Source organism: Natator depressus, chromosome 11 (assembly GCF_965152275.1).
Source record: "Natator depressus isolate rNatDep1 chromosome 11, rNatDep2.hap1, whole genome shotgun sequence".
In the NCBI taxonomy this organism is placed as follows: Eukaryota; Metazoa; Chordata; order Testudines; family Cheloniidae; genus Natator; species Natator depressus.
Window position 1 is genome coordinate 35,398,382 of NC_134244.1, and position 21,812 is coordinate 35,420,193.

Below are 21,812 nucleotides of genomic sequence, written 5' to 3' on the forward strand. Positions count from 1 at the left end.
TCAGATAGTCTAAAGTCACCATGTGTGGAAATTGAATTAGTCATATGAGGTAGCTTTACTAATATTTTGGCAGTAAACTATTACTTGAAAGAAAACTGAAATGTTAAAAATCCAGGTGCAGATGGAAGGGGATTCCTTTAATAGTGCAATCAGCATATTATAAATCAGAATATAGTACAGCAAAGCTGAGGGTCACTAGGAGAACTAGTTTTATTCATGAAACCAGCTATAGCTGGTTATATTTTCTAAATATATCCCTAAAGACACAGTGACATCTAGAAAAGCTAAGCATGAAAGAGAAAAGATTGTTCCCCTGCTATAGATGCCACCATTTTTCCTGTGATCTATGAAGCAGCCATTTGGAAAGATCTGTTGAAACCTCAAGTGATTATTTGTTTCCCATTCAAAATTTGGGATCTATTCTTAAGTGAGGGAAAAAAAGAGGGATACATTTTATCAGTGGATTTCGGGGTAAAACCAGAATGTATGAGACAACAGGATTGTGCGAATAAATATTCATTGCTTTAGTATTTAAGAATTACTGTTTACTAGGACAGTCTTAGGTGTTTAATCATTGTTACAACTTTAATATAGTTTTACTTGTGACCACTCCCAACTAGTGAAAGTAATGTACATTGATCCCAGATTATTGCACAAAAAACATTGGCAGTATGCCATTCTTCAAAATAAACCTTTTCTTAAATGAGCAATTATAAACCAATTTGTGCAATTAAAATACCATTGAATGTTACAAATGGTTTCTATAACACAAAATAAATATTGTTAAAGACTAAAGCTAAACACAATTACTTTTATTCAACCAAAACCCAACATGAAATATTTTAGAAAATGGCAAATATCTCAATATTTGCAGTAGATATCTACAATCCAGTTTTTTTAAATCATCACTATAATCACATTTTCCCCTAAAAAAGTATCATCTTGACAAGAAAGAAACTGATAAACACTGTATCTATTATTAGGCATTTCTTTTTATATAGTGTTCCAGCTTCACCTCTTTTCTATTTCAGTAGCAAATGCTTATACTATAAATATAGACTTTAGTATAATGTGCTTTGTTTTCCCATTATTGTGCTGATTTAAGACTATAATCAACTGTTTATGAATAATTTCAAAGCATTTTAGGATCTTTTTAGTTATATTTCATGTGAGCACATTTCTTTTATTTCTCTTTCACTAAATATCAAAACTGGATTTTTTTTTCCCTACCATTGTTTCTACATGTCGATGACAATATTTAAAAAGGTATCTGGTACATATTGCTTATCCGAATATTATGAGAAAAAGCTATTCACGAAAATTACTTGTTATAGAGCAAAATGAGAAAAGCCAAATATTAGTGTAAAGAAAATATTAAAATAGTATGAAAAACTTCAGATCATTTTTGTCCTAATGTTTGTTGTGCTATTAGGAAAAAAGTTAAGGAGAGTAAAAGCCAAATGGTATTGATTCCAACTCTTAGCTGAAGAAAGGAAAACACACCCATTTTCTATGAAATTCTAGAGTGTGCTTCATTGAATATAATTAAGATTTTCTGCTAATTACAATATTTAATTTAACAAAATAACATTGAGGAAACAAGTGGCAGATGTATATTTAAACTCACACTTTAACATTAGTATTATACAATTATAAACTTACAAATCTGAAATTCTCAGACTCCTCTAAATCGGTATTTTTCAGCATGTTGCTACATGTCATTCAGTCTTAACAGTACAAAATTAAATCAACATTTGATTTTCATTTAAACGAAAATAAAACTCATCTGCACCTCATCTTAAAGTTCTGAAGCAGCATTTTCAGCTTTTACAAAAAAGGCAAAAATATTACTATAAATTACATATTCTAATAAACCTTCCCCAGGAATTAAGAGATCCAGCATGAAATTCCTATATTTTAATTAACAATGTATAGTGACATACACCTGCATTTACATTTGCAAAAATTTGCAGTTAGTATTAATTTAGCCTAGGCAATGGTACTAAAGTGCAAAAATATTTGGTATAATGTCTAATGGTTATATTTTTCTTCTGTGGAAAATGAGTGACTGAGCCTGGATCTTCCATTGACAGATACAGTATTTGATGGAGCAGAAACCTAGGAGAAAAGAAAATCATCATCATCACACTGCTGAAATAGAAATATTTGTCCAATTTTAATGAATTTTTCCCTGTAATATTTTATTCAGTACTAGCTTACAAATGCAGCAATCATTTTTTTTGAAGCTCAATCAAGTTATAAATTACAAAACCAGATATTTACTACTTCCATAGCATGTACACTTTGGTCAGCATTAAGGGTGAAACAACTCTGCACAAACTGCACACTTAATACAATTATTGACTGTGTCTGGAGCTCTGCTGCCATCTCAAAAAAAAATGAATACATCCACATCTTCTTTTAGTCAAGTACACATTAGAACTGATTCCAGATAAAAGTCTCAATTTAAATGTGTTCTGTGATACTGCAATGAATTTTTTTACTGAGTGGTAAAGTTTTACTAGGTGATAAACCTGTTAATTTAAGACATTTAGGGCCTTTTTTTTTCCCCAACAGTGCTGAATACACCACCCAACTCCAAATGAAGTCAGGGGGAGCTGTGGGTGCTCTGTGATCCTAAAAATCAGGCCCTAAGATTAGATACCACTGAACAGATCTTGAACAGAGTTTACTAGCACAATGAAAATATTCTGAAGAGAGAAAAATTGTTTAAAAACAACCTCATTTGACCCATTTAGATTAGTAATTACTGAAGGCTCCATTCAACAGAAAAGATCCACTGCACAAAAGGCCACAGATCTTGGCTCTGTACTCTGGCAAGTTATTAAGGAAAAAGAAGAAAAAAGACTTGGCTAGCCATGGTAGTATTTTTGTCTGGTTTCTTGAATGCCACCCTTACAGAGCTGCATCAGGGAAGGGGGATGGCAAGCACCCGACAGACCTTATACCCAATTCAATAGGACCAAATAGTAGCCAGTCATCACTCACAGAACCAGTTAATGGAAGCTATGAGTTAATTCACCTAAAATGCCCTTCCCAACCAGGATCACTGACTATACTGAGTATACAGGGATACTTATACCCTGCTGACAAAGGCGTTTTATTTTTCCATTGGTTACAATATGCCCTGTTCTCAATTTTAAGCTTTTAATAAAATCATTGCCTCAATTCATCAGCACAACAGCCTAAAAATAAAGTTGATGCCACAATTTCTCTCCCCATGCCCCCCCCCGCGTCATATGTCACCTCCCCTTTATTTGTTACAAAGAAAACAGTGCAGTGATTAGCATTTTACACATTTGGAGTTTCAAGTGCCCCTATATTTGAACAGACTTCATGAAATCCTCCCAGGCCCCCATGCTGTAGAACGCTTTAGGTTCCTTCACTCCATCCTTCAAGTTCTCCCTGAAAACACACATCTTCTACAAGGTCCATAAAAATGCTGCTCCATTTCAATATTCCACTATTCTAGAAAAACTTTCAAATTCAGTTATTCTGAAAGACTCTTGTTTATATTTTTCTGTCCTTTAGATTGTCGACTCCTCGGGCAGGGAGTGTCAAAACTTCTCTACTTGTACAAAGTTAGCCAAGGAAAGTACTGAAAATCAAAAAGTTATGGAACTCCTTGCTAACCTTTTCCAGCTATGCTTGATGTGTTTCTTGAATTCTGAAGAGCACTTTATCAATCTTATTTTTTCAAAGAAGTTATGGCATTATGGCAAGTATTGCAAACAGGTTTTACATATTTTTGATATTTTCATATTTTATCCACTTTTTTTAAACATTGTATTTTCAGTTTCAATGTGGTTCACAATGCAACTATGTAACAATAATCAGAAAGCTACATAATAAAAAGCAGGCATGTTTCTTGTACATCAGATAGATCCAACCTTCATCAAGTCTCCAAAAGATTCAATGTTTGATTAATCTCATCCACTATCCTTAAATGATTTGTAAGTGGCTGACAACTAGTTCACTGCAATACAGCTTCTAACTGTGCACCACCTTGACAGCACACTGGACTGACTGACCGATCATGCTGACTTTCCACTTGTGACCATTCTGAGGAAGCAGGACTATTCAATCTGTGTGAAGAAGGTGGGGGGCCTGGGAAACTCAAAGATGCTATTCCATTGCCATACTTCTGTTAAGAGAGAGGTTTTCCATGTAATATAAGATGTTTAGGTGTCAAAATACAGAACCCACAGAACCCATGTTCTCCTGAATATGGTTCTAAGGAATCAAAGACTTCTATAAAACAATTGCTTCGCAATAGGGATTTTTTGGAGGGGTTAGGTAGGTGGGTAACAAAGCTCTAAATCTTCAAAAGAGACAGGGTTCTGCAGTAATAGGTCATACTTCAGCACGCCGGTGGAAGACAAAAAACTGGGGTTCAGGACAGAAAGATACAAATGAGAATGTCTATGAAACCAAGCCAGAGTATTTTTAAAGGTTTCTAATTAACAATACTGTTGTAAAAGGTAGATCTGCAAATATCATCTAACTGAGGGAAATATAAATTGAAACTATGGAATGATCTGACTTATTAAAAACACAGTATATTTATTCTGCAAAATAATTTAAAAAGAATGTTCTTCTGAGGTGTCAGATTGTTCATGGTAACAATAAAAAAGAACCGTGCTTTAAGCAAGCCATTTATCTCCAGTCAGTTGAGTATTCAAGAATAGAGCAGGCTAATTCATGATTTTATCCTTTACATTGGTGATTTTTTTATATATTATTTCCATGTTTCCTAATTATTTAAAGCATTTACTAAGTATATATCACTATAATATCTCAGCCCACAAATAGATTGAATTACAACTACTCATAATATTTTTTTTGATTAAGTATTGTGGTTTCCATTTAAGGGATCATTTTTCTTACGTAGCGTTGCATTCTAGAAACAGGAAAATATCAGCACTTCTTGCAGTAAGATGCATACTTAATTCTCTCCGGAATCACTGGCCACAAAACACTTACTTACATTGTATGAAAAACAAGATTGTTCTGGCTAATGAAACCAAAAAGCAGACACAAGTTTTAAAATACAAAAAGAATTAAGTGTGTCTATAGTATCAACAACCAACAGGAAATTAATCTTTACAACTTCTGCATGTGTACTTTTGGCAGAAGGTTGTAGCCGATTTAGCTCTCGCGCTTAAAACCATCCCTGTTCAGCAAAGCATTTAAATAGATACATATGTCTGAGTGCTTTGCTAAACAGAAATAAGCATATGCTTATGTGTTTTGCTGAAGTGGAGCCTTAATAATTTTTAATATAAAATGTATTTCAGAAACATAATATTTTCTCTATTTGAAAAAATGACAGCATAAGCTTCTTGCAGGTACATTTACAAATCTGCTTTGGTACAACTAAAAACACACTTTCAGGAGACTCCCTTGTCATGATTAGTTCCAGGACTGATTGCTTTTAGGCGTTAATTTGGTAATTTTGAAATAAGCACTGTAAGTCCATTGTTACTGATGTGATGATGAAAACTCACCCTTTTTAATTTGGCAGCACCTTCTCCAGAGCGGATAGCAGCCAGCAGACTCTGGTGGATCTGTTCTGGGTCAGAGCTCTGGAACGTTAAAGCAGTTTCTCTCTCAAAAACAGAAGTTGGGTGGTCAGCTGAAGATTGCACCTTGCTGTTTTGTTCATTGTTTGTACAATTACTTTTCTATTAGGGAAAAAAAATCAAAGCATTTTATTTGAGTGAGGTCATAAATGGATATCTGAAGCAGTCTGGCCAAATATTACAGCACTGTATCCTCATTTTGCTTCATGCAAGATTTCAGGGAACAGCCTTCATTTAGTACGTTCACTTTGCAAGTAATTTATGATGTGATAGCACCCAGCTGAGGATGCCATAAAATAGCATCTGGGAATTATACCTTGGTTTTGAACAAGTTATAGGCCGGAAGGGATTTAAGGAACTTTTTTTACTGTTAAATATGGGGAATTTTCTCCCCAAGATGTCTATAAAATTCTCCACATAATCATCTCATGTAGTTTAATTAATATCAAACAAATTTATTTCTATGCCTGCAAGTTCCTTATTAGGACTACAAAGCCTTAGGAAATAGACAGATACTGCTTTACCACAAGATGAATGGTATAAGATTTCCAGGAATATTCACATAGTTAGAACTGAATTCATACTCTCAACTTAATCATACAAAAATACAGATGCCAGCAGGGCTAGAATTAGGCCACTGCATAGTATAGATGCCCCTCCCAAGCTGCCCAGTTGCTCTCCGAAATCTCAGCTTTTACTATCTGCAAATATAGCTGTTGTTGTTGCAAAACAAAACAAAACAAAAAACCTTCAAAATGTGAACTGAATGCAACTGAAGCAGTGACATCTGCCTGAATTTGCAGAATACATGAAATAATAGCTCAAATGTATGAACTTCCCCATTCGTCTGAGTAGGTGTTACAGCCCAATTATGATACTTTAAATGTCAATGTTGATAAATATTTAATTACTCATTAAAACATTTTAAAAAAACATACTATGATGAGCTACACAATTTACTCTTAGTAACAGCTCATTTTGGGGCCACAAGTGGGTAGACTTGGGAGAAGACCACTGCTCCCTCCCCGCCACTCAAGAGTTCCCAAGTCCAACGTGTACAAATAGGACATTTGATTCCGTGAAGGAGCTGATCCCAGGAAGCATGCATGATCCTACTTTGAATATCTGCACAATCAACCAACATTAGCATCTCACTGTAGCATCTAAAGTGATAGACATTATACAGGGCAAACTTTTGAAGAGTTCCACTAACTCTACTTTTCCAATTCAACCCCTGGATGCCAGTCAGGTTACATAATACTGTTGACTTGTGCTAGTCATACCAGAAGATAATCAGCATCCTTACAGATATCCTGTTTCAGTGTCCCTCAAACGATTATTCTGGGACATCACTCAAAAATTAAGTAAGTAAAAACTAGTTTTACGCATGGTACTTTTTAAAAAACAAAATCAACAACTCTGAATATGAAAATAGGTATGCATAGATAAACCAGATCCAGTTATTTTTTCTTTGCTTATAAGTTTGAGACATTATTAATTATGGTAAGACAAAATTATTTCTCAGCATTTTCAATTTTGCTGAAAAATTTCATTTAATATAAGTATCCTCTATAAACTCCGTACAAGACAAGATTACTTCTTTTTCCTATATTCCATTGAAATGTTGTATATGGTGCTGTTGCAGCAGAATGCACCCACTAGATGTTTATATGCTATTAATCCAAAGCCTACTAATATTTGTGAACTATTCAAAGAAGGGACAGAGTGAATCTCACTCTTCTGTGAAATAGATAATGATTAATGTTCAAGAAATATTAAATTTTGTAAAATGTACCTTATCCATCGTACTATGTTGTGAACCTCCTGTTAAGGTCTGTAAAAATTGGTTCTTCACATCGCCTGTGGAAGGTGCTGAGGATAGTTCAACAGAAGATTCCTCTTTTGATGGCTGGCTACTGATGGTATGTGGTTTACTGAATGACTGTGATCTTTTGATTGCCGATGAGACAGCAAGAGCAAAGGGGGATGGCCTAGAACTGGAATATGGTTTTGGAACTGCAAAAGTTCTAAGAGTTCTTAAGTTCAATGTTGCTGGCTGACAGGAGGGGAAACTCAAAGGTTTAGCAGTTTTGACAGAAGTAGAAGTGTCAATTTTTTTCTCATTATCAACCTTTTCTTCATCTAATTCAGCAGGGAAATTATATGTTTTATGTAAAGGAAAAAAAGATTGATCTGATGATGTCAAATTTTTTTCTCTCTCTGTATTCATAGCCTCTCTTTGAGTAGGACTTGTAGCAGCACTGACACTTCTGGCAATTGCAGATGTTACATAATGACCTGAAGCCCTTCTTTGCATCTGTAAGTAAAAAGAACTAGGTTTCGTTGTAGGACTGAAAACACTTGATTTTTCTTGAGTCTCAGGTGAAGAATTTGTGTTACCTGAGTTTAGCATCAATGGAGTTATGCCATTACCTAGATTGGGTTTGGAAGCCTCTGTTTTTATGTGCTTGCTTTCAGTAGTAACCCCAAGTTCAGAAGTTGAGACACTGTCAGTAATTCTGTTAGTTTTGTGCAGCTGATCATTCACTGCCAAAGCAGGTTCATATTTTAAACCAGACTCTGACTGACTTGTGTTTTTTGAAACCCTAAGGATTTCAGTTTGCACTCCAAATTCTTTTGAATTCTCTGACTGTGGGGACATTTCCAAGGTGACTCCAATCTGATCCTTAATGTCTGACATAGCATCTGACTCACCACCTTTCAATATTTCCGAAGATTTTGGAGGCACTATTTTATAAGTAGTCATTCCAATTTTGGGGATATATTCTCTTGTAATTTCATTAGAGGGTTTAGGTTTAGGTTTGAAGTCTTGTCTATAAAGTGGGTAACCTTTAATAGGAGAATTAATTGCACTTTTTGGAGCTCTCTCTGATGGGGTAAAACTACTATCATTCTCATATATATTATTTTGATTTTGTATGGGAATTGCTTTGTCATCTGCAGCGTCTTGTCTCTGATGGTTGAATTCTGTTGAAACTTCTACAGACTCTTGCACCTTGTTCATCAACTGCAAAGATGGACTGTCCATATCCAAATTCTGCATGTGGGCTACTCCTTTGAAGGTGGATGACTCACAATCTTGAAGGACAATCATTTCACTTAGTGTAGTCCTGCCAAAACTATTATCAGATGGAGTTGTCTGAATTGCAACATCCTGAGTTTTTACTATCTCCATGTTAGTTTGAATTAGCTTCTGATCTTGTATTCCTAGATTCACTTGAGGATTATCATTCTGATTTGTAGAGATGTCATTTTTATACTCTTGGCAGTTTGATAGTCTCTCAACTTCAAGCTTATTTTTTTCTCTGACATCTGCTGTATTAATTTCTCCCATCTTTCGTTGATTTTCTTTTTCTCCTGTGGTTGCTGGAAGGAATCTTGTGCCATTATGATCTTTAAAAGAAAAAATATATTTCTCAACTAATATGAATTTCAAACAGCCTGACTTTTTTGTTTAAATCATGAAGCCCGATACCCCCATTTTCTTTTACCATTAGAAATGGTTCCTTAGAAATAATAAACTTTCCCTTATTATACCCTTTCAAGACACTAGAAAGATATTTTAGCTTGATTAGTACTGGTAATTTTTCCAATTTAATATTTTTTTTAATGAAAAATACTGTAGTAATACTGAGGCTGTTGGTGTCATGGATAGACCAGACGGCCAAGCCTGTTTAGGGACCACTTAAGGTTTTGGGGCACGAAGGATGTCTGAATTTCATTCCATTATATATAAGGAATAGCTCATGGTCTACAAACTGGTAAGGACTATTCAAGATTATACCCTGCAATTCTTGTTTGGGCCCGTGTCTCTGCTGTTTGTGTACCTACTATATTTCTTCACATAAAAAGATGTGATTTGCCAGATGTTTCTAGCATTTCTGTACTGATGCAGTTAAAAATATTTGAGCAACACAATTACTGCATATCTGTTTTTCCAGGAGTGTATATTAAAGTGGCCTGTCTTAAATTTTGGGGATATGAATCACATCTGAACCTTTCCAAAATTCACTTTAAAACACATTACTATAAAATTAATTATCCTAAGTTCAAATGATTTTTTTAAAATAAATGTCTCTCCCTGACGTATTTTATGTGTATTAAAAATAGCAGTTTACTAGTTTTAAATTATTTGAATTATAAATATGAAAAAACAAAGTAGATTGGATTAATAAAAACACTCAATCATGTATCTGAAGGAGTGCAACTATTTAAGATTATATATTTGCAAAATTTAATGTGTGTATTTGTTACATTACAAAGGATAAAGTAATGGGTTCATGAAATCATGAAAGTAATGGGTTCTAGGGGAATGAATGATCCATTTCTAGAACTGTGGAAGGGCCTTTGCTTCCCTACAAAACAACATATTTCCACAAACACAATGTCATAATGCAGTTTTGTAATTAAACTTGATTTTCCTCTCAGACAGGATATTTGTGATAAATTCAAAAATTAACATATTAGAAACCATTATTGGGATATTCTACATTGTTCTAAACAATGTAATGCAACAATGGATTACAATGGGAACAAGAAAAGTTTAATTTAATAGATTTTGTTCATAGTTCCACAGTCAGATTCATGAAATGATTTACAAATAACTTGCAACACAAACAAAACACAGTTTAACTAACTTTGGTCGTTTCATTTTCTTTATCATCAAATAGTTAATGAATATTTGCAGGAACGCACCAATGTTGTCTTCACCAGATTCACAAAATGAATTCATGACTGACAAGAGATCCTCTATGTTCACACACATGTGAGAAAATCTTTAACCATTTCAGAAAAATCAATAGTACTTCAGCAATCTCGGGTGCATAACTGGCAATTATTTCATCAAGTTCACAAAACCATTAATTTCATCCATCTAGTGCAACATACACCGTAAGTCTGGGGGCTTGTCTACACTATCCGCCGGATTGGCGGACAGCAATCAATCCAGCAGGGGTCGATTTATCACATCTATACTAGACGTGATACATCGACCACTGAGTGCTCTCCCGTCGACTCCGGTACTCCACAGAATGAGGAGCGCAAGCGGAGTCGATGGGAGAGAATCGGCTGTCAACTTACCGCAGTGAAGACGCCGAGGTAAGTAGATCTAATTACGTCGACTTCAGCTACGCTATTCATGTAGCTGAAGTTGCGTATCTTAGATCAACCCTGCGCATTAGTGTAGAGAAGCTCTGATTGTCTCTGAAGGACCCATTATGGGCTGATAAATCAAAAGGGTGTTGCAGTCCTTCAGATCTTACATACACAATGAAACCACTATGGCCAACTTTTTTTATACTACATACATGAATGATGGATCCTCTTTTGTTTGTTAACAATAATCTAAAAGTAAAGTTTACTACATGTGTACTGGATAACTAAATCTTTGCATTAACACCTCAAAAACAAAATAAGCTCAAATTCAGGTTTACATCTAAACATCCTGGCAATAGCAACTTCCACAATTAAAAATAATCCAACTGACATGATTTAAGGAATTTAGTTTACCATCGTTAGATGTTCTCATTCCTGTATATTTCAAACAAGGTGCCTGTCATTTCATTTGATGCTATTAACCTTGAAATTCAACTTTTCATCATGCCAGTAAAGCCACAAAAAGCTAATTGGGGGATGAGAATTTTTTCTTGAATGTTTTGCTCTTCCAATACCATTTGACATCATCATTTTTTAAAAAAAAAATCCTGTTGCTAGATTAGCAATATAATTCAGACCAATATAATTTCTCTCTTTTACAGAGATCATTCTTCACTGCACCTGTCTGCTTTAAATCTCTCCTTCTGAAGGTTTAGCATAGAAGACACCATCTATCCAGCAGATTTATTCTAAACAGGATTTCCTTCAGAGCCTGTTGGTGCAATTTAATTGGCCAGGGAGTGCTATTAAGCAATGTACCGGGAAATCTATGTCCTGAGTCACACTGCAGTTCAATTACAATCCGTGTGCTTTTGCAATGTAAAATAAAGGGTTTCTTTCTGTTTTGATTTTTTAAATTACAGCAACCACAGTGTCTTACTCATTCTGAAAGTGATTTCACAATGTCAGCCACAGATTGATGTCGTGAGACTTTGTAACCTAGGACTGGAACAATTTCTTCTATATTTGGAACAATTTTCAAGTATCAAGACACTACTGCATTTGAATGCATGTGCATAAGTAGCTTCTATTTGTATCAAATTTCTGTACTTCATAAAGTGGTTTTAGATGCTTTTGACTATGAAAGTTCTATTAACTTGGAAACAAAAATTCTTCTCAACTTTGGTTACAAGAATTTTTCTTATTTAGTAAAAAATTAGTCAGAATAACTCACCATAATTTTTGTTTGGATCCAATATTCCCAACTTCTTGTCATTTTCAAATGTAATTTGTGCACTGTCTATCTTACTGTGTGGTCCTCTGCAAAACACAGCACAGTACATTATTTATGCTAATATCACTATTTCAGTAAACACACAGAAAAGATATATGAGAACTGGCAACGTTCTCCAAAGACAGATGGAGAAAAATAATCAAATCTTTCTGCCAAACACTGGAAAAATTCAACAGATATTATTAAAAAAAATTAAGAGGAAATGCTGCTATGATACTTTACACACCACAGTGCATATGCAGTTTCTGTTTAGTGCAACACTACGTGAATTTTTTTCAAAATTCTCTCCCCCAATTTATAGCCCCGAGTAACCTCTGCAAGTTGATGAGCACACAATTTCCAGTGAAACCACTCAAGAGGTGTTCAGGATCCCACAAGATCATGCTCAAAATGTTAATTCTTTTGTTGAGGGGTTTCAGAGTAGCAGCTGTGTTAGTCTGTATTCGCAAAAAGAGAAGGAGTACTAGTGGCACCTTAGAGACTAACCAATTTATTTGAGCATAAGCTTCCGTGAAAGTTCACAAAAGCTTTTGCTCAAACAAATTGGTTAGTCTCTAAGGTGCCACTAGTACTCCTTTTCTTTTGTTGAGGTAATTTTCTGGATGTTGTCCATCACATTGTATATACAGTATGTTGCCGCAAAAGGGAAAAAACTGAACTCCATACATGAATACCTTGCGATCATAAAACCACAGAAGTCTGAATTTGTGCAGTGCATAATTCTTTCTTAAAAAAGCACAGATAATATTTTCTTTACACTTTTGAGAACTATCCTAACATCATGAAGAACTAAAAAGAAATAGGAGCACGGCATATTACTATGCATGATATACATTTTGCAAGTATACATAATTCTTCTATGCTCAAAACATAAGGCCCACAGGCTCACAGAACTAAGAGCAGACCTGTGGCTGCTCTAATACACAATAGACCAAATTGGCCCTCAATAGTCCTGGAAATTGGGGAGTTCAAGAAGTCCTAAAGCCACTTTGGCACACCGCTCTCCTAAGCTACACTAAGCAGAGCTTTGGTACAGCTGAGAATCAGGCACAACGTTTGTCCATGTAGAACACAAGTTTTTTTTCCTCTTACCAAAAGTAGCGGCAATGAGAAAACATGATATTTTGTTAGCTAACAAGAAAATTATATAGTGTAGAGGACAGAGTAGGGATTTCTGCAAGGCCCTCTTGGCCCCAGACTGACTAAAAAGAATGTGGAGATCAAACTCAAGACTAGAATTGGTCAGGAATTTTTCAGCAAGTTTTTCCATCAGAAAATGCTGCTTTGTCAGAATCAAAATTTGTCATGGAAAAATACCAATTTCAATTAAACTTTCATCAGGACAGGATTCTCAGGTGCAGGATGGAATTTCTGGTCAGAAAGACACCCATTCCAAAATACCCAAAAGCCTGGTTGTTAGGCCACTCACCCGGGATGTGAGAGACCAAGGTTTCAGACCAGGAATTTAAACCTCTCTCATACACCAGGTGAGAAACTACCAGGCTACTGGCTCTTCTGGGTTGAGTCTCTCTCTATTTCTCCCTGTTTCCCCCCCACAAAAAACTGAAATAGGTCCTGGGTTCAATTTGATGTTCAAACAGAAACTTTTTGAAATCTTGAAAAGTTTAGTGGGATGGGAAAAACATGTCCTGCCCAGCTCTCATCAAAACCCTCACAGTATTTTGGAGTTGACTGCATGCTACAAGTTCTCACAGATGTTCGCTCCAGTACAGTGTTAAAAAAAAAAAAAAAAAAAAGCAGCTTTTTTCCCCAATTTAAATTGGGCAGAATGGCCAACTTTCATCCCTTGGGGAACAGAGGAATAGTAGATTAAATGAATATTATGGAACTTCTCTAGCCAATCAGCTTTCATTTCCAGCAGGCACTACTTTATGTTAGAAGCCGGCTGAGTCAAGTAGTTTATTATACAGGCTGAAGAGCAAAGTCAGACACTGAGGAGGTATCAGAAAGGGAAAAAATTCTAAAGAAAACTGAGATATTTACATCTTTCCTAAGTAAAAGAAGAGAGAGAATTAGCAGTGTTCTCTGAGGATAGATGGATAAAACCTGTGCGTAAAAGACAAGAAAACACAACAATAAATAAAAAAAACAACTGAGAATTATGACCATAAAAGTGGAGAGCATTTATCCAGCGAAGGCCATTCTTCCTGTTCTCCCCAAAATTGTCAGCATAATATTGTAGCAGTCCTTTCTGTTATGACAGCTAACTGACCTGATTTCTAGTTTTCATACTTTAGTCAATGAAGGTGACTGTTGCTTAAATAATAATTAACAATGAAGGAACATTTTAATCTATTGTAATTTCTATTACTATGTGAAATCTGAACATAGCTGCCTTTTATTTATTAAGTGAGGAAAAGTGGCCCTAAACAGACTAGCCTGGAATGTTTATGTGGTTATGTTTTTAACCACATTTAACTATTGTGTAATGAACTTGTTATATTAGAAAAGAAAGGAAATGAGAGTTTAGAAATATTAATCTCATGCCACTTTCTTATAAATCTCTATTCTGTTCTTTGCAATGAAAAAGCATTCATGATTTTGTTTATTTGTTCTCCCCCTTTCTTTCTTACAAAGAGTACTTACTTGCCATCTGTGCTCATATTTTCTTGTTTTTCTTCCTTGAAACTTTGAAAGTTATCTACAGAGCCACTGCCAGGAATTGAAGATGATGAAGCAGAATCATTTTTTTCAGTATCTAGTGGTACATCAGTAGAAATGAAGGAGGCAGAAACCTCTTGTGTCATAAGAGAAGTATCTGCACTTTGACTTTCCTCTTTGTGCTGTACATTCTTCTGTTCCTTTTCATTGATCTCCTCCAGGCTATATTCAGAGCAAATTCCAGCTGCACTCACAGAACAATCACCCAGAGTGTAAATATTAAGGGACAAAGCACATCTAAACATTTATAATTAGAGTAGTAAATTGAAAAAAAAATTCCGAAAAAAAAAAAAATCACACAATACATAAAGTCTGACTCAAAATTTAAATTTCTAGGGGATTTACTATATAGTTCTTTCCTATTTAATTCGCCATATTCCTTTATATCTGTGAATGCTACAGAGAAGCTTAATTTGTTTAAAATGAGTATTGAATTAATTTTTTAAATATCTGCAGTACTTAGCAATAAACATAGTACTAGAAAAATATCAATTCTATGTTAATCAAATCTCTTATTTTTTTCTGATAAATCCGTTTGTTATTCTCAAATTCAGCTTTAAATATATACATATATATATAGCTTTAAAAATATACAACTTTTTAGATCAAAAGTAGTATGCCCAGAGGATTTAAGAACAGATAGAAGACCCAAACCTAGTCCCAATCATATCAGTGGGTGATTTGCCACTGATTGGCATGGGACCCACCGAAGAGTTATCAAAACTTAGCTGGAATACCTTGAATTTGTCAAAATGTAGCTTAAGAGTACTCTGATATTTAGCATATACTGTGGCTGCATATACTACAGACAGAATTCAACAAATATGTAATGTTACATTAAATGCATTTTAAAATGTAACAGTACTTCAATTAAAATGTAACTTAACTAAAATGTGTAACTATCAATTTTGACCAAATATAAGACATAATAAAATTTTCAAGGCTAGGGTGCCTAAAGTTAGGCTCCTAAATAAGGCTGTGCAAATAACTAATTTCCCATTTGTTGGCAGTTATTAAAAATGGGAGAGGGCAGAAATTGTTTCAGATCAACTCCAAACTGATTTTTTTAAAAACATTTTGCAGCAAACCAAAAAGTCAGAATTGTTTCGTTTTGGGTCAAGCAAAAACCTTCATTTTGATTTTGGGCACTTTAAAAAAGGAAATTGAAATTTGGAAATTAAGGCCTAGGTTCACAAATCCATGGTGGCGTACCCCTTACACCCAATAGCCCAGTGCCCTAACCACCAGGCTATAGAGTTATTCGCACTGTCTCTTGCTGACCTGAAATATGTAGGTATTTCATAGCTAGTGGAACAGTTTCAGCTGGAGAAACGGAGGGACCCATTCCCAAATATCCTTGTGCTTAGGGCTCTCACCTAGAATGTGGGAGACCTTAGTTCAATTCCCTGCTCCAAAGTGAGTATCCTAACCAGCAGGTGGCTGGGTGTGAGGGGAGCACCCAGCACTGCCACCATGTGAATCTAACCTGGCATTTCCAAAATTTCTTTTTGCTGAAACAATTCATGACACAATTTGGCTGACCTGAATCTGGATATTTCAGAAGAAAAAAAGTTTCACCCAAATTTTTTTGCCCAGTTCTACTCCTAAATTCAAGATTAGTCACCTAAATTTTCAGAGGTGCTAAATGTCCTATGGCCCATTGACTTTCTATCACAAACCTTTCTACAATTTGATGTCAATTAGTATTTTAAAAACATTAGTAAATAGACTTTACAATTAGCCTACCAGTTGTGTTGCTGCTCGTACTGTTTGTTATTCAAAAGATGTTAGGCTATACCTTGGAAATTTAGGAAAACACTTGTGGAATAATTATTGCAGAATAGTTATTTTTGGTATAACTCCCCCACCTGCACCTACCGTGCATGTGCACACACATTTATTCCAGAAATAACTATTCCAGAATAGCTATTTTGGAAAATGTACAACTATAGACAATCTCTAAATAAATGAAGTCTATAAGAATGGTGACAAAATAGCAGCTGGGAGCTAAGGGGGAAGTAACTAGTGATGGAAAAAGTGAATCACAAGGATCCTGGCACATGCCTTTCTTAAAGATTAGGGAGAAATCACGAATTGCCCTTTCTCAACTAGCAGACTTACAAAAAAACACAGGCTGGACAGCATGTTAGCTAGTATTATTACAGAATTGTGTAAAGACCGAGAAAAGTTCAAATCCAGAACAGCAGTTTAAATCGTAGCCTGAAAGGATAAACTCAAAATTGGAAGCAGCAAAGTTTTGAGTAGTATTAAAGGTTTCAGTTAATCACATAAAATGGTCACTGCAGAATTAACTCAAATTGTGGTTAAAAACTAATCATGAAGGCCAGACAAGCACATTTTGCTATTCTATTCTATAGGATTTTATACTGTCTTCATCTCTGTAATACCAGAGGGCTTTCCAGTAGCTTGTTAGTCACATTGTTTAACTTCTGTCACATGTGGATTCTCCTCTCCCCAAAGAGAGAATGATGTATGAAGCGTAGCATTTTGTTTTGGTGGGGAATCTCTTTTGTTGGTGGCTTTTTTAAAAAAAAACATTGCTACGTGTTTATATTAAACAAGGTGAAAGAAGTTCTTCTTGCACATGGAGCAAAAAAGGTGGTGAGATTTGTGATGGGCCTCATTTCTAGTAGGAATTTGTTCCACAGTTTTGGGCCAGCCTCCAAGAAAGCGCTATCTTTCCTGCACACATGAGCTTTACCCTGCAGGTAGAAAGCTCCAATTTGCCTGAGGAGCAGAGTTGTTGGGCATGGTCCTCATCCTGAAGGATGAGGCAATCTTTTAGATACGCTGGGCACAGGAAATTGAGCACCCTGAAGGTAAAGACCGAGACCTTGAATTTGACTAGATGGTCTATGGGAAGCTGGTTTAGAGAGCACAGGACAACGCGCTTACGGCAGCTCGTGTTGCTGAGGAGACATTCTGCAGTGTTGTGCATTAGTTGAAGTTTTCTAAGGGTTGTTTCCTTGGGCTTCATACCCAAGTATATTGTCAACGTGTAGTTCAAATGCAAGTTGACAGAGTCGTGCATTAATCAAGACCAGGTTATCCACCAGGATGGGATGGAGTCTCCTAGCCACCCAGAGATGCTATGTGAAATGCTGCTATGTGAGAGCTTATTATCAGCAAGGAATTCAAGAGCACTCCTAAATTATAGACTGAACAGACCCAGTTTGTGGTGTGTACTTTGAAACAAAGGAGATCACACCATGAAAGCAAACTCAAGTGCTTTGCTCTGCCCATCAGCATGACACACACACCCATCTTTGCTCAGATTCAGTTTCAACATTTTTTTTTTTTTGGGTCCATGAGCTGATCTCATCCAAGCACCGAGTCATCTGCGTAGTAGTAGAATAGCTGTACGTAGGTGTCACAAAGTTCCTCCTCTGCCTTGGTGGGTCCTGAGCTTATTGGCGGATTTGCTTGCCTCAGAGATTCCCAGCGGCCCTCAGTTTGGCCACTTTTACTAGTGGCTCAAACCTGCCGTCCACTCAGCTAACCTCATCACTGGCCAGCATGGGGGAAATGGAGAACTATCCCCGCAATCTCTGTCCCCCACCTAGTGGGTCGGGAACAGGCCAGATCCCTTTCCAATTTAGACCTTCCCTTCTGGTGTTTCTCACAAACCAGGTCAACTCCTCCTGTGTCCGATCAGGAGTTGGGGGGATGGGGGGAACCCAGGCCCACCCTCTACACCGGGTTCCAGCCCAGGGCCCTGTGGATAGCAGCTGTCTACAATGTTCCCTGTATCAGCTGCGTGACAACTACAACTCCCTAGGCTACTTCCCCATGGCCTTCCCCCTTCTTTATCCTCACTGCAGGATCTTCCTCCTGAAGCCTGATCACACTTGAACTCTTCAGTCCTCCCGCAGCATGCCTTCTCACTCCCTGCTCCTTGTGTGCCCCCCTACTAACTGATGGGAGGTCCTTTTTAAACCAGGTGTCCTGATTAGCCTGCCTGCCATAATTGATTCTAGAAAGTTCTTAATTGGTTCCAGGTGTCTTGATTAGCTTGCCTGTCTTAACTGGTTCTAACAGGTTCCTGATTGCTCTAGGGCAGCCCCTGCTCTGGTCACTCAGGGAACAGGAAACTATTATCCAGTGGCCAGTATACTTGCCTTCTACCAGACTCTTGTACCCCACTGGTCTGGGTCTGTCACAGTAGTAAATAATAAATAGAGCTGTGTCATCATGTTTTCACAGTTACACCCATACGTTCCTGGTGGCTGACGGATCAGTTTATGTTTTCTGACTTTGTTCCAAATGCCTGGTTTTCTAGGTTTAATTTTGATCTAAAATTGAAGCCACCTCTCTTCTTTTTAATAAACTGTTTATGCACTGTGTGTATGCGGTACACACGCTATGTCTACACTATAAGCTAGTGGTGGGATTCCTCTGCTGTACACATACCTGCAGTAGCTTGATGAGAGCTAGTGAGAGTATAAAGAGCAGTACAGGCACAGTAGCATGGGAAGCAGAAGCACGGCTGAGTCATGCTGAGTACGTACCCTCTGGTTTCAAACCAGTTTGTACTCAGCACAGCTCAGCTGTGTCTCCACTCTGCTGCCTGTGCTAGCAACGGTCTATTACAATTTATACTTGTGTTACTCTTGGGACAAGTGTGTACATGTACAAAAATACGTACATACGTGCACTAGGCATAAAAAATATATACTTTTTTTCCATTAAAGAGTCTCAGAAAATGAACAAGATATTTAATATGTTATTCACCAGAGCAAACATTAGGCTATGATGTTTAAACAATGTTCCTTTCAAGCTATTAGCAGCCTACTGGGCTAAAAGGTACCTGAAGAGTTTTTAGTTGACAGATCAATGACCTTACAAAGTAAATCTCCTTTGGAGACATTCCAATCAAATGGGTCAATAAGAGTACCATTTAAATGGTATACAATAATAGTCTAACATCTCTTAGCGAGCTATTATGCTCCAAAGTGTCAGAGATTGAGAGTTACGTACTCTCATCACTCTCCAGTTATAATCTATCACTCTTTTCAGTGCATTGGCTACTGACCTAATGGACCTCAGGTTCCTTGGAGACTTTACTGAGTGTCAATAAGATTCCTACAATTTTTTTAAATTAAATTTCATGAGTAGCAAACATACAATAATTGTTAATTAACATGCGTATAGATATTTTACTCTTCTTTCCTAAACCACAAGACTCTAAAGGAACTATGCATATTAGGCTAGAAAAACGTTCAGAATTGAAACTAATACCATTATGGAGAGGAAGATACATCTTTTTGTGGTTTTACAACGCAAAAATCATTCTAATTATTTTTCTTCTAGTAGGTGTAATCCTTTAAAGCATTTTTCAGTCCAGAGTGGGCTTTTCATAGAGAATATAAACTTCTGAAAATAGCAGTTTATAATGGAAATGTTAGTATGTTTTAAACTATACAGTGCAGTGTCACTGTAATGAATAGCTAACAGAAGCACAAACACATTCTTTTACTTTCAGGAACAAAAAAAAAAAATTCCTTCAAGTGATCATTACATTGTGACCGGTATTATATGGTAAACCTATTATGCACTGCTACTTTATTGAATGAGCAAATAAATTTAAGCAGCAGCCATTTTATATGATACAACGCAGAATACACATTAAGTCAAAACCTTAACTGAAAAAGGACAACGCTCAAAGTATTAGTGTTTCAGAAACATTACACCAAATGGATGGAACTACACCTCTACCCCGATATAACGCGATCCAAAAAATCTTTCTGCGTTATAGGTGAAACCGCGTTATACCAAACCTGCTTTGGCCTTGAGCATTTTCGTTATTAATAGTTACTTCCCACCCCCTCACTGACCCCTCAGAACCCCCAACCCATCCAACCCCCCCTGCTCCTTGTCCCCTGACTACCCCCTCCAGAGACCCCCAACCCCTAACCACCCCTCCCAAGACCCCACCCCCTATCTAAGCCCCTCCTGCTCCTTGTCCCCTGATCGCCACCTCCAGAGACCTCCCCGTCCCTAATCACCCCCAGGACCCAACCCCCTACCCAACCACCCTGCTCCCTGTCCTCTGACTGCCCCGACCCCTATCTACATCTCCGCCCCCTGACAGGCCCCCTGAGACTCCCACGCTCTATCCAACCCCCCCCCTGCTCCCTGTCCCCTGACCGTCCCCCGAGACCCTCTGCCTCTTATCCAACCCCTCGGTCCTGGCCAAGCAGCATGTCGGAGCCAGACACGCTGATCAGCAGGAGCATGCAGCCCCGCCCCCCAGAGTACTGCTTTACCGCGTTATAGATGAATTCGTGTTATATCAGGTCATGTTATATCGGGGTAGAGGTGTATTAAGTTTCTGGAATTGTTAAAACTGTTCTCAAATTTACACTAATACAGTATTATTATTATTAATTTATGTAGTTACCAAAATGTGCTACATAATTTTCAGACAAACACTAAAATAGGAATAGATGAAAGCTGTGTCCTGTTAGAGGCAAATCCTAACCCCCATATCAGGGCGAGTAGCTGGGCTTCCCTCATGGGAACCACAGGCCATGGAACTGTAGCAGAGCTGCCTCTGTAGTACAGTGGCATCTACTTAGAAAGTATTGACAAAAAACTCCATCTTGCAACTTCTCCAACATCTGGATGGATTTTAATGGGGCTTAAAAACAAAAACATGACATAGAAGGGCCAAAAGCACCACCAATGGATGCTTCCCACTCAGCAGGCACAGTCCATATCTCAGTGCTCATACTGGGCCTGTTCCTAAGCCCACTGAAGTGAATTAGAGTCTTCCCATTGCCTTCAGTGGGCTTCAGGCCCACTCTTATACCTCTCTACAGCTTTTGACAGTCAACAGCAAGGTATTACTGACAGTAGAAAACACTCAGAGGAATCAGAAGGCCCTTCCACTCCCATGAAAGGTGTTTGCTTTCCCATTTATCTAAGTGATGCAAAGATTTGGGACCCTCATAAACTAAACTCTAGATTTCTAGGAAGTGACAATATCAACAAATACCTTCTTCCACCTTCACTTTCCTATAACATTTTGTTCCACCCTTATTTATAATGTTTTGGCCACGGTAATTCATGCATTCATCACCTCCAGTATGGATTAC

At 37.0% G+C, this 21,812-nt stretch overlaps 1 protein-coding gene across 3 annotated transcripts in view; it reads right to left on the reverse strand.

Annotated features, from left to right (window-relative positions):
- Nucleotides 1-545: 545 nt before the first annotated feature.
- The window catches only part of COBLL1 (cordon-bleu WH2 repeat protein like 1), a 120,901-nt gene continuing 99,634 nt past the window's right edge, over nt 546-21,812 (reverse strand). For 2 of the 3 annotated variants that reach the window (XM_074967453.1, XM_074967454.1), the window contains exons 11-15: nt 14,620-14,878; nt 11,953-12,038; nt 7,399-9,017; nt 5,529-5,705; nt 549-2,118 (exon numbers count right to left, since the gene is read on the reverse strand). In XM_074967453.1, coding sequence (XP_074823554.1) covers nt 2,032-2,118; nt 5,529-5,705; nt 7,399-9,017; nt 11,953-12,038; nt 14,620-14,878 — 2,228 coding nt within the window. In that variant the 3' untranslated portion in view covers nt 549-2,031. Of the gene's footprint in view, nt 2,119-5,528; nt 5,706-7,398; nt 9,018-11,952; nt 12,039-14,619; nt 14,879-21,812 lie in introns of all 3 variants that reach the window. The other variant, XM_074967455.1, reaches the window with a different exon arrangement.